This window comes from Thamnophis sirtalis, unplaced genomic scaffold (genome assembly GCF_051295495.1).
Source record: "Thamnophis sirtalis isolate CommonGarterSnake01/CBP01778 unplaced genomic scaffold, rThaSir2_p1.2 scaffold_7, whole genome shotgun sequence".
NCBI lineage: Eukaryota > Metazoa > Chordata > Lepidosauria > Squamata > Natricidae > Thamnophis > Thamnophis sirtalis.
The window spans coordinates 71,714,028-71,728,098 of record NW_028261387.1 but is presented as its reverse complement, the minus strand read 5'-3'; the positions used below and the strand labels follow the sequence as shown (position 1 = coordinate 71,728,098).

The 14,071-nt window shown below is 39.0% G+C and overlaps 1 protein-coding gene across 1 annotated transcript in view; it reads right to left on the bottom strand.

Moving 5' to 3' along the window:
* Positions 1–9,003: 9,003 nt before the first annotated feature.
* The window catches only part of PLCG1 (phospholipase C gamma 1), a 135,099-nt gene continuing 130,031 nt past the window's right edge, over positions 9,004–14,071 (bottom strand). Inside the window, exons 30-32 of the mRNA XM_087720377.1 lie at positions 13,963–14,051; positions 12,353–12,537; positions 9,004–10,510 (exon numbers count right to left, since the gene is read on the bottom strand). Coding sequence (XP_087576503.1) covers positions 10,468–10,510; positions 12,353–12,537; positions 13,963–14,051 — 317 coding nt within the window. The 3' untranslated portion in view covers positions 9,004–10,467. The remainder of the gene's footprint in view (positions 10,511–12,352; positions 12,538–13,962; positions 14,052–14,071) is intronic.

Below are 14,071 nucleotides of genomic sequence, written 5' to 3'. Positions count from 1 at the left end.
CTGGAGAAGGGGTTTGCCGGGCGGCTGCTCATGAGCGTGGTCACCTCATTGCTGCTTTGCCCGAGGCTCTCTTCGGGAGCCCACTTGCAAGGGAGCAGCTGCCCAGCAACTCCCCCCTCCGGCCAGGCATGCCACTCCAACCAAGCGGTATCCCAAAAGCGCCAAGCAACGTGAGCGCCTTTCCCCCAGCTCCCGCGGCTTGGTGCCTTCGGGATACCACTCGGTCGGTGAGCAGTGCTCTGCCTGGCTGGATTGGTGTGTGTGTCCAGGGGAGCTTATTTTGGGGTGTGGGCTTATATTTTTGCCCATGCAAAAAATGTGGCAAGGCGTTAGTTTCAGGACAGGTCGTATTTTCGGGGAAACACCGTACAATATATTATTGGCCACCGAGTTCAGTTTAGCAAGGGACCATCAGGATGGAAATAAATGTGCTAAAACTTATTTAAAAGTTTTAAAATGTCACAATAGATGCTGCAACTTAAAATGCAAAACTGGAAAGTGTGCATCTATGCACGTACATTTTCAGGTATAAAAACTTTGTATTCTTTCATATTTGATGTCATTCTCTCAATCTGCCTTTCAAGGAAAAAAATCAGTTTGCTCAAATGCATTTTAATTTGGCTTTCTTTAATTGTGTAGATAAATCCATATGCTGAAAGAAGAATATAATTGTAGCTCCCCCTCCATAGCATGTTTAAAAGCTTATCCATGGCTCACAGATGTCTTTCTACAAAGGAGACTTGCAATCTGCCATTTATTCTTGAGGGAACCAAACTAGCATGCACATCTTTGAGAACAAAGAATTCTGCTTCTAACACTGTGAAAAGGCTCCAGCAGATTCCTTGTAATGCAGAAGTGCCAAGATCTACCTGTTACACTGAGCAAAGGTGGCGCAGTGGTTAGATGCAGTACTGCAGGCTACTTCAGCTGATAGCTAGCTGCCATTCAGCAGTTCAAATCTCACCAGCTCAAGGTTGACTCAGCCTTCCATCCTTCCGAGGTGGGTAAAATGAGGACCCAGATTGTTGGGGGCAATAGGCTGACTCTGTAAACCGCTTAGCGAGGGCTGTAAAAGCACTGTGAAGCAGTATATAAGTAAGTGCTATTGCTATTGCTACTTCTATTGGCTTTTTTCAAAATACATGTTACATGTAGAGTCTGAAAATGACTTTGCTCAGAGAAAGTTACTCTTGGTAATGGATAGGAGCTGGAATAGTAGGAGGTGGGATCCAGTTGGGTATTACAGGAAAGCCATCAGAGAACTACAGCCACTCCCAACTGGAATGACAACATAGCTTGCGTTCCCAAAGGAAAAAGCAATGTTGGTCAGTTCAGTGGAATTGATAGAGGAGCAGTTCTCTCTTTTCTCTCCAAACATGCTGATTTGTTTTCAATATATGCATATGTATATTCAATTAGTTTATTCATAACATCCACATAAACATGATATATATACAGATGGCTGTTTAATTGGAAACTCTACTCAACTCTTTGAGGAGAGCTTGGAGTTTGGGATGCATTTAAAGCATTGCAAGGATGTTCAAAATCGCTCTCCAGATTTTATTCAAGGAGGGCAGCATGGTGCTCAGCCAGATTTATTTGGAAAACAAAAGCCATTGATATGGGAGCAACTCAATTCCTCATGTTAGTTGGATCAGAATGGGCCAGGGTTTGTGGCAAATTTAATACCCTGTGCATGAATTGCAGGACATAAATTTATGCCCTGACGTTGGGCAGAATAGACCATAGTGAAGATAACAAACATAATGAGATGGATATCTGTCCTACGGAAGTATCAAAGTATTTCTGGCAGAGGGAAGTGTGTGTCATGTGCTTGCTTGTGATAAAGTTGCTACCCAATGGAAGCAATAAATCTGTAGTACAACCCCTTGCTTACATGCAACTACCAGTTTTGATCCTAAAAGAGTGCAGAGTCCAACAGTGGCACTGCCCTAGATTGAAATGCAGTCTGATAACTTGGGATTCATTGAATACACAAATGTACACATTATGATGGATAGGATACATTTAGTTGAACCAATAACTTACTTCTGACATGTATATTCCAGTAAGCCCATACTGAAGCCTCCCTTCACTTTCTGGAGTCTTTCTCTTTTTCTGTATTAAAAGGTGGTACACTTGCAGTTAAATGTATCCATTGAGTTAATTGTGAGCATATCTATTGATTGATCGATCAATCAATCTATCTAACTTAAATTCAGGGGGAGTTGTACTACCATGTCATGATGGAGTCTATGCAGCTCAAATTAATTTAACAAACGGGCTTTAGATATGCAAGAGTGTATTATTTAATAGGAAATTAGTATCTATGGTAAATGCATTATCTTGGTTTCTTTGTCTAGCAAAAAGTGCAGAACTTTGAAGCAGAATTTTAAGGGTAGATTTTGATCTCTTTAGTGGTTTTGCAGCGGCATTTCTTGTTACAGGAAGCAACAACACAATGCATAAGGCTGTACATGACAAGACCAAAAATTGAATTAGATTTAAGTATATAAAGAGACTGGTAGAGAGGTAGATGTCATTGTTTGTATTTTGAATATTTTAGGTCACTCCCTAAGAAGGGTTGAATGACCCAAGCCACTACATAATTATAGCTAGTCCTTGCTTAACAACCATTCAGCAACTGTTCACATTTACGATAACACTGAACAAAGGGGCTTACTTCCAGTGCCTGAAATTATAGCCATTACAGCACCCTGCAGTCATATGATTGCAATCTGGGTTCTTGGAAACCTGCCTGAACTTATTCCAAGAGTCCCACAATTATGATTGACACTTGAAATTTTCCCTGCCAATTTCCCCAGAAAGTCAATGGAAAAAACAGCAGGGAAAGTTGCAAGCTGCTGCTGGCTGCTGACACCACTCCCTCTGGTTCCTAAGGGGTTGGCTGAAAAAAAAGTCCGAAGACCCGTGTTGGGACAGACTTATTTAGCCAGCCTCTTTGAGAGCGGAAGGGCTGCCTGCCAGATGGATTTCACCCCATGCAGGGTGGAGTATCTTTGGTAAGCAACCCTATTGCTCTCAAAGATACTGACTGCAAAGGTCCGTGCTGAAAGCCAAATGGGATTTTGGCACACGGTGTTTGCACTAAGGGGTGTTTACAGGCAGATTGGGTCCAAGGGCCCCATAGTGCAAGTGCCCCAGAATTTGCTTAAGAACCACAATGACTTACGACCAAAATTGTGGTAGCAAGTCAAAGAGTAGCAGAACAGTACTGCAAGTGATATTTGGCCAGCCTCCCTCAACCTTGTGCCCTTCCAACGGTTCTAGAGTACAGTTCTTATGGTCCTGAGCCAACAGAACTGGAGGACATGTTGTAATAATATTTTTAGAGAATAATGAGCTAAATTAGTTTGTATTTACTTATAAGTTCCCAGTTCAAAGGAACATCATTTTGGATGGAATATGAATACAGTAGATCTATCCAGCAAAACAAAAGTTAATTATTAAAAAACCTGAATATTTGGTGCTAATTAATATTAATACTGAATTAATAAGAATCTTTGTATTCATTTGATTCATTAAACTGATTAAATCAATTAGAACAAATAGAAATTGTGGCCAAAAAGGCACTTCATTCCTTTTTGGAATGATCTTCCTTCCAGAGATTTTAGGAAGATTTGTTCTCATCCTTTTAGTTTTTCAGAAAATCACTAAAAATGTGGTTATTTTCCCAGTACTTGGGAACAGGATGATTGTCTTTTGATCTAGTTTTACTTTGTTTTGGTCTGATCTGTTTTGTTCTGGTGTTATACTTTTTCAAGAACCAGATTTTTTTCCCCATTTTTGTAAGACTATTAAAATGTTTTGGTTAGAAATGTATGTATCTCTAGCTAAAAGCACTGTAAGATTTTAGAAAGTATAGATATCCCATTAAGACTTGTGCTAAATCTTATAAATTTCCTAAAAGCAATAACCTTCGCCTTCACTCTGTTTCTATCTCTCATATTTCACAAATAGAGAAGGTGCAGAGTGGGCATTAAAAGCATTTAGTAAGCCCATTTACTGACTTTGCAAATAAATCATACCTGGATAATCTCACTGGAGTTCCAGTAGTGTTTCAGTCTGAACCTTTATACTATGGTATCCTTCATGAACCTGGCCACTCAAATGTAATTATTTGTATTTATTTTAAAATATTTAAAACCATTTGTTGTTAGCATAATAAGTTAAAACATAAGACATAATAAGAACATTTTCAGTAAAACATATTTTATGAGGGAAAGGTAGGTAATCAAAAACAGTTTCATGGCAGAAGAACAGGTGCTCCAGAGATATTGCCAGAAAATAATCTGCTATAAGAATTTTCAGAATCCCATGTTAGTAACATTTCCCATTATTGCCTTGGTGATCCAATCACCTTAAAAAAAAGGGAGGCATTCTGATCTCATTTGTATTGAGCGTTTTTTCCCCCCAATCTAGAGTTATTTTATTATTTATTTCATTTTCATTTTTTGTTTTATTTCATTTATAATTTCATTATTTTTATTATTTTTATTTTATTATCTATTTTATTATTTAATTATCCAAAGCCGTACAAGACTATATCAGAGACATGGCAGTGGTTGCCCCATTGCTTCTTATTTTAGAAGGGCCCAAAGTGTTATTCGGAAACTGCAAGGTTCATACAGACTTTTACATCATGGTTTTCATTCATTTTAAATGGGGGGGGGAACCCACCTTCATTGAGTGTTGGCAATATTTTATATCATAATTATGCAGTGCAAATTGTTAGGGAGCACAGACAGCTTAAGAGTTATATAGCAGGGGAAAAAACACAGCCCAGCGTGGTCCAAGACATACCTTGGACCAAGCAAACCTGCCTTAGTAACTCCAATAATTCTGATGTCATTTTCACCAGGCCAGGTGAGAGCATTCATTTCACCACCATTTGGAAGAGCTTCTACTAGGTTGCTACTTGAGAATGCAACAGAGACAGTAAAACCTGTGTGTTGCTTAAAGTTTAGACGACATGAAAATCACCGGATGGGTTTTCCTCTGCTTTTTTTCTACTATCTGGCCTACCCAGCCTTTCTCAAGCTGTGAGGTGAGGCACTACACAATATAAATTGGCTCAACTGTGACATTCCATATGTCTCTTTTTTTTCAAAAGTTTCAAATACGATAGTCTAGTGTTACACCCAGAGTCATTGTGGGCCATTTCTGATTTGAAGCTGCTATTGGGCAGATCAGACCCATACAGTTCCAGATGTCATTTTGCTATCGTTTGAAACCTCGAAGGGGTTCTTTTTTTTCACCCTTTGTGATTTTTCTTCTTCTCTAAATAAACAGGCACAGGAATACATGAAATGTGAGGCTGTGGGGAAATCCTGAACCAGAATGCAAAATGTTTTTAGAAAGGGGGTGGTGGTGTTGGAATTTGTTCAGCCGGCACACATTGTCTCTTCGTGTGGTATTTATTAGTCATACTTTTATCGCTAATTTCATCTGTTCCCGAGACTGGTTTTTATTTTGTTTTGCTTTAAATTAAGACTCAGTTCAACCACCCTTTTGGAATAGAAATAGCACATTGTAAAATGCTTAATCACAAGCTGGTGTGCATGAAGTTTACAGAATAAGCTCTGTCTGCAAGGGCATCTGTTTATTCTGTTTGCAAAGAACCATGCCTCAGAAAGTGCTAGGAGGTTTTCCCAACACTGGGTGAGATTTAGACAGAGGAGGAGGGATGAGGGAGCACCCAACTTCCAATTAAGAGTCACCATTTGGTCCCCAGGGTGTCCATTAATAGGTGCTACAAAAGACCAGCCTGAGCAGAACACCTGGGCCAGATGGACATGGTCTACAGCAATTGTCAATGTGCAACTCTTCTATGGAATTCCCATAAGAACTGACTGGTTTAAATATATTGTATCTGCTGCCTTTAAATAGGACAAGTTTATCAACTGGAATTATAAGCCTTGGACAAATCCAGCAAACTGCCGTTGCTTAGACATGCCAAGAACTGGATATATGTTATGCCTGCCTAGTATGTATTTCTTCCTTAGATATTGCAAGATGGGGGGAGGGGCATGAACAAGAGTGACTGTAATACTAGAGCTTTGAATTTATGCTTAAGCACTCTTGAATTCCCCTAAAGTTGCAACATGCCTTTTGAATATTACTAAGACCAGCAAAAATACAGCTCTAGATATGTGCCCAGGATCAGCTTTACTTATAACACTTTTCAAAACTTGTATTCCTTTTTAAAACCGGGTGTCCTGATGTTGTTAATGAGCAGGAAGGCTCTGTTCTTAGGATACAAATACTTAAGTGAAAAGTATTCATGCCAAAGGAAAATTGGAGAATACTGAATTTTCTCTCTCCCCACCCCATCCAATTTTACACAGATCCCCCCTCTATTTTCCCAACAAAGTTACCTATTTAGAATAAGCGGGGGATAAGGATTATTTACAGGTGCTTTTGGAGAGCTTTGTAGATACCATCTGTTTTAGGATGCTTTCTGAAGACAGATGGATAAAGCTTTTTTTTTCATCCTTTGTAAAATTATCTCACTAAGCAGACTAGCTAAGCTCTTTAGCTTCCCAAGCTGATGATAGAAAAACTATTGTAAGTAGTGCTGGGCTAGTACAAACTTCTGTTTATATAGGAGTAGGATTAATTTACAAACCATGACAAAATCAACTAATTTTTGTACTTTTGGTAAAACTTTTTTTTGAAGAAAAGACTGAAGCTGTTGATGTGGGTAAATGCTAATGTAGTTCTCCTGCAAGAGAGAACTGGTGCCTGGCAACTATGGCGCTGGCTCTTTTTCAGCAACGATGCCACTTCTGCGAAGTGAACTGCAGCAAGTTTCCCTTCATTTTGTATATGTGGCTATGAGGGTGGGAACAGCTTGCTTATACATTTTGATGAAATAATGAGACCTTATTGGTTTTGTCTTAAATAAAGAATTGAGAAATAAACAGCTTTCTGCACATTCTCGTTTTTTTGGATGGGGGGGGAGGTATGAATGGTAATCATTTTCAGTGACGGTTACCTCGAGTTGCCTGTCACAAAATCATCATCATCATCATCAATGTATATACAAGTGGATTTGAAAAATGTGGGCCACTGTCCTGTATACACAGCTTTCCAAACTCAGTGGGGAAGAACCATGCTGCCAGAGATTAGAGATGGGACCGATATAAAGATGATCAGCCTAGTTCTCATTGCAACATACTGGTAGATTGTGGGGTTTTAATATTGTCATCAAAGGAATAATGGGCATTTAAATGCTATCTTTCTTATGGATCAGTTTGCTATTCAGTGGACTTTCATGGTGCATTAACTTTAGTGTATGTTTGTACTGCCCTTCAGATATTCTTCCTTCTTTTTCAACTGTCTGGTGTACTTGCAACATTCCACATCCACCTACAGTTCAGTTCGTTGTCAACTCTACTGAGTCTGCTTGAAATATGCCCCTCTTGATGTTAACCTTTCCCAGTCTGTCCCCACTGACTAGCCGCCGTGTCTTCTATTGTGCCATTATTTTTTGCACAAAGCTTCTGATGTTTTAGTGATGTCTTTTAGTTTGATTATCCAGTTGTGGCAGGGAATCAAATGCCTTTTTGAAATCAGTACAAACTACATTCAAGTTGATCTTCTTTCTCTTAGTTTTTCAAAAACAACTTGGCAATTATTACTATTATATGTACAACAATGTGAAAGCTCCCAATTCTTTAGCTGGTGTTAGCCTACGCTTATTATTGCAATTCATGAAAGTGTTTTTGGAAAATAACAACCACAAATGCCTATCCTAATCCTTGGGAAGGACTCAGTAGGTAGATAAAAATGCCAAATCCAGTGTAAACATCTGGCTGACTATGTGACCAACAATAATAATTTACATTTATATGCCACCCAACGGCCAACAACTCTGGACAGTTTATAAATGATTGAAAACAGGAAACAAAACAAAATCAAAAAGAGCAGATTGATAGAGATGATAATCTAGATAGAACCATAGAAAAAGTGGACTTCAATCATCCTCATCAAATATCTGATCAACTGTCTTAACATGTTAATTCTGGACAAAAACAATAATTAGAACATGCTTTAGGTACAATTGGCAGGATTGCTCTTATTTAAAGTAAACACATGTTCCAGCATCCTAAGTTTTTTGTTACACTTAAATCACTTAGTTACACTTTCTAAAAGATATTTCAAGGGTATGAATTTTTAAAAAAAAACAAAACTAAAAAAGAATGTATTAGACAAAATGTATTTTTATATCATCTGTTTGGGAATTCTGTGCCAAACACAGCAAAGACACTCTTTCAGGTATGGTAGCCCAAGCTGATAAATGTCTTAAGCTTCAGCTTGTTGTAGGGAAGGAGAACAGGAGGATAATGACTGACTGAGATCCACAGTCTGGCCTCCAGAATGAATAAGACTACTAGTACAAAATGTACACAAGTAAATTATATGGGCACATAGCATTCCTGTGTGTCCTTATTAGCTTCAGCTTTGCTTAGCAAGACACTTTGTGCACATACTTTAAATTCAGACTCAGTAACAAGTAAATCTAGTATTCCACCCCCATGCTTTTCAACTAATTCATCTTGCATTTAACTTGGTAGAAATAAACACTATAGTCAGCACAATGAATGGGAGACACCTGTACATTCAATAAATGACATACATTTCCTGGCCTGGGAAGAGCTAAAGCATCATTAGCTTAAATTAGTTGGGTTTTATAAACCCATCTGTCAATCTAAAGGCAGCCAATATATGCTTTGGAAGTAACCTGGTTTCCCATTACTCTGTCAGTATGCCTACTCAACACACATTTGTTGTGATGGCATGCTGTCTTAGGATGAAATTTATAAGAGCCTAGCATACCTTTACTGATTAATTTTTAACCTGGTTTTCTACCTTGAAGCAAACCTTTTGTTGTTTCAAGCAATGCTACAACACATATGGCTTAATTTGAATCCCAATTTGTTTTCCTCTTCTTACAAAACACACAGCTGGATCTCAGTATATCAATTCAGAACTTTTATTGTGCAGCCTGATTCATCCCAACAAATGGTAGATCTCTATCCATACATCGGGTGGAGTTAGAGGATCTAAGCTCCTCCTTCAGAAAGTCAAATAATGCATTGTTCACACGACCATGTATGGTGAAGCTTGCCTTTGTAGATTGGGATATATCTGCTCTCCTTTATCCAGCAAAGTAAAATAGAAACACTGAGCACTATTCTTGGGTTTTTGTCACCTTGCTAGTAGACAAAAGACAGCAGCATGTAATTTTCACTGTTTCTGTAGCAATAGACATGTTATGACACGCTGGGCAACTGGCACATCATGACAACTGCCTTCGGATGGCCTGACCTAAAGAACATGGAGAAAAGCTTTCTTAAAAAGCGGAGATGGCCTGGTCCTGTACAAAAAAAATATCATCTCCTCCAAAACAAGAGGTGCAATGGTGAAAACTCAAAGAGAAGCTAAAAATGCTTCCTTAGCTTGTTAACCCTACAAAGATTGTAGGGCCTCTCTTCAGCAATACTGAGAACTATTGCAGCAGGGCACATGACCCAAGATGACTATTCTGCTCCAGCACAAGTGGCCGAAACTCTGCATTATGGAAGCAGAGGCAACAAATAAGTAGTGGCAAGAGCTCTACGTCTTGCAGAGCTGGCTTTGGCTCATGTATTCCGTCTGTTCCTACCTCTTCAAAGTTGCCTCTCGAAATCTCAAGTCATCCATTCTCTACTGGGTGGCCCATTTCTGCTTGACACTAGTCATTAAGAGGCCACATAAAAAGGAGGCTATTGGACAGCTTTGCTGATGGTCTTCTGCACTTAAACCCCAGCTAATGAAACCCAAGATCTGCCAAAGTAAGAAACTTGGCAGCTCTGCTCAATACTGACAGATTTAAAACCTTGCATAGCTTGACATGGCCCCAAAGACTGGGCCCAGTATGCCCTATTGGGCTTGTGCTCTAATACCACGAGAACAATTGTACTTTCTCTTGAAATGGAAATATCTTTTTCTGTGCACCATCAGTGATTAAGAAGTGTAATAAAATTAATAATAATATTTTTTTAAAAAAATCAGCTTCTCTCAGCTGAGTAAAGGAAAGATGCTTTGTTGGCAGCTCTGAGGTATTATCCTCTCTGGAACTTCAGTGACACAGAAAAAGGAAACTGCTGACTGGATTTTGTGTTGAGCCTTAGCTACTGACAAGATACACACATTCAGTACTTTTTCTCTCTGTTTTGGTTCTGAAGGTCTTTTTCTCCTCAACAATAAAGTGATTGATGTGTGATTTGATGTTTCTTTTCTAAAAAAAAAAGTTTTTCACTTGAACATCCTTCAGAACAGAAACTGGAAAAGCTGCCTGAAAGTAGGCCAAAGCATGTGACGTTTCCATAGAAACCAGTTCACAGCAATCCGTGAGAATCACAAGCACCGGAGGAGTGCTTTCCAGCAGGCAAACTGGAGCTAGAGGCGGTTATCCCCATTCACCCGTGTCCTTCGCAGGAACCTGCAGGGAAAGAAATTGCAAATTCAACTCATTTTAAAAATAGTCAAATATTGGTTAGAATTTTGTTGGAGTAACCGTACAATAGCAATGAAACTGATGATTGGGTAAGTTTACCCAAGAGTGTTCTGACCCAGGTTTCCTTAACAAGTATGAAGCAGAGTCTTGGTCCTGGCAAAACCTCTTTTATTTACATGACTCTGAATTCCTTTCATTCACTGTCAGCAAGGCTTGGCAAACAGTCTTTCAGAGGAATATTTATCAACACGAACCTTCTCTCGCTTGAGCTGCCAGATAACAAGTTTCCAACCACTGGGCAAGGCAACACTTGGCGCAGAGTCTCCTATAGTCACAAACAAAACTCTCCACTCTTGAAACGACTGAAGGAACGAACTCTTTTCTGCAAAAGCCCTCTCCCTGTTCGCTCCTCTTTTGCTCCTCTATGGCAGGGGCCAATCAATGCCAAGGTGTGGCTTTACTCCTAAGTCAACCTGTTTTCTTAGTTGTTCTTGTCTTCTGGCAGCTCTGTGCATGCACACATTGGGAACAGGCTCCAGCTGTTCCTCTGCCTCACTGTTGTCTAGCTTCCTCTCTGCCTCCGACACAGAGCCCTCTTCTGATCTTTCCTCAGCCCCCAGGATTGGCCCCAATCCACCCCATTCTCACTGTCTGACTCTGCTGCCAGTTCTGCTGGCCGCCGGTGGGCCACAACAGAGAGGTAGACATTTACTCATTGCCTATCCAACTGAGTTGTTGTGAAGATAAAATGGTGAAGCCCTGAGCTCTTTAGAAGGTCTAAATACAAAAGTGAAACCAAATTAAAAATTATGGCATGCTAGGGGGGAAAAAAAGACATCAGCAGTTTCACTGGCACATCTGAGTCCCAATGATAGCTTAGATGTTCCTCTTCCAAAACCAATAAACTTGTATGGCCTCATACTCTAGAGGCAGGATGCTTTTGCATTAAATATTCATAGTTCACCACATTGTTCTCCATTCTGATAGAATTGACCACTTTTGGCAGTGGAGGTGGTGATAGGTTTGGAAATGTGACATTTTGTACCAAAAAGAGAAGCAACATCATTTGGGACATTTGGAGTATTAAAAGACAAGTGGGTAGGAGGTACTTTATAACATGGAAGGCTGACTCCACAACATAATGTTCTTCCTTCAAAAAATAAAAAAGGAAAATTCCATCTCAGCCATCTGGATTAATGTTTATTTGGATTCTTTGCAATGACAACTTTATAAAAGTAATTTCCCTCCCTTATTGTGACCTCGTTGCAAATCTTTGGGGAGAAAATATAAGGCAACAATCATGGAATAAGTTAGCTCTAGAATATACAATAAGGTATCTTGGGCCAAGCAGAGTTAGCCAACACAAGCCCAGTACCATATAATGTCAAAATAACTAACTTTGAAAACAAATACCAGAAACTTACTTTATTTTATTGTGTGGGGTGTGATGGCTCAGTGATTAAAGATGCCGAGCTTGTCAGCTGGAAAACTGAACAGCCAGAGTTTGAGACCCAAGCATCTTATAATGGGGTGAGCTCCCATTACCTGCCCACCTGGCAGTTTGAAAACATGCAAATGTAGATCAATAGGTCCACTTTGGTGGAAAGGTAACAGCAGTCCATGAGCCTCGGGATATCGGTATAATCATGTTGGCCATATGGAAATATCTTTGGACAACATTGGCTCCCTTGGCTAACAAATAGAGTTGAACATTGACCATAGAGTTGGACAAGACTGGACAGTGAAACCTTTACCTTTATTTACTTTATTAGAATTGGTCTACTATGCAGAGCATCCAAATATGTAAATTTAATTTTACACACTTACCTTCTATCGCGATTGTCAAAATGGTCTGATAGCTGCTCCTGTGACGTCCTGAAATCTTCAAATGGTTGCTGATATCGTGCTTCCAAGGAACCTTCTCTGGCTCTGCCTGCCAAGAGCTGATTTGGGGAATCAGCAGACCTCTCTCGGAAAGGCGATGCTGCAAAGGGGTTCGTTTCACCATTTTCCTGTTCCAGGATAGAAAGAATAACAACTAAAAACCTTTGATCTCATTTCTACAGAGAGGAAGAAAATTCAATTCAGCCAGGAATTCACTGGATCTTCCTCAGATCTCGCCATCCAACATCATAGAAATACTTAAGGAATTTGTTATTACGTACATGTATGCATACACACATGTATCATCAGCAAATAAATTTGTGAAATTTTGTGTAATAGGACAAAACAAATTTAAATATGAATATATTTAAAAAATGACATCACTTAGTTAAGGTTTTTTTTTTTAAATCCTCACTCTTATTTTTTTTTATCCTACTAAAATGAAAACTAAACCAGTTCTTCACAATCATTTCATTAAAATATCAGTCAACAAGCTAGCTTAACTCCTTACTTAGGTTTTAAAGCCAATTTCATTTTGCTGGCCAAGTTAGCAGGAAGTTTGGAGAACTTTTTTTTAATGAGACTCAAAGCAATGGGTAAATTACAAAACCACTGAATAACACCCATTTCTCCCTTTCTCAGGGAATGTAGTAGCTACAATTCTTTCTTTTTTTAAAAAAAATAGAAGTGTTTGTTACCATACATAAGCAAATTTATTTGGCTTGCATGTTTATCTTACAAAAAAGAAGACATTTCACTATACATTTCACTGCAAGTAAATTAGCTTGAAGATCCTAGGGGCAAAAGAACTAAAAGTTATTAAATTCCTATCTTAGCAAACCATGGGCTAAATCAGAATATAGATAATACTGTATTATAATTACTACAAGATCCGTGATGGTGCAGTGGTTAGAATGTAGTACTGCAGGCTAATTCTGCTGACTATCTGCAGTTTGATTCTCACCATGCTCAAGTTTGACTCAGCCTTCCATCCTTCCAAGGTCACTAAAATGAGGACCCAAATTGTTGGGGGAAATATGAGGACTTTGTAAACCATTTAGAGAAGGCTATAAAACACTGTGAAGTGGTATATAAGGCTAAGTGCTATTGCTATTCTTATCCTTTTGGTCCAAGTGGGCTGAACTCTAAAGAGCAGGCAAAGAAAAGATTGAGTTTACTTTAAATACATTTAATGAAACGCATTTAATATATATTTCCTAACTTCCTGCTTTTATCATAATTAGAATTCAGCAGCAATTCTGAAGACCATGTGTGTCCCTGGGACATCACCTTGTGTAGCCTTGATAAAGAGGATCTGGGGCAGAAAACACATTGTCTAAAGTATGTCAGAAACTACAAAAATGCAAAGTTCCCAAAGAGACATGATATCGTAAGGCTACTGTTGGTACCCCCCCCCCCAAATCTTAGCCATTCTTAGTTAAAAGCAGATTGATTAACTAGTTTATTCTTAAAGCTAGAATAACCTTTGTCGTCCTGTTCTAGTTACTACAAAATAGTGGCATTCAAGCTTCATTTGTAAAATAACAACTTACCATGAGAGGAATTTTATCTATCTTAACAAGCAAGGAGGCCAATTCCAGATCCTCACTATAGTTGTTCTTCAAAGGTACAGCCCGGTATCCTCAAAGGTAACAAAATGAA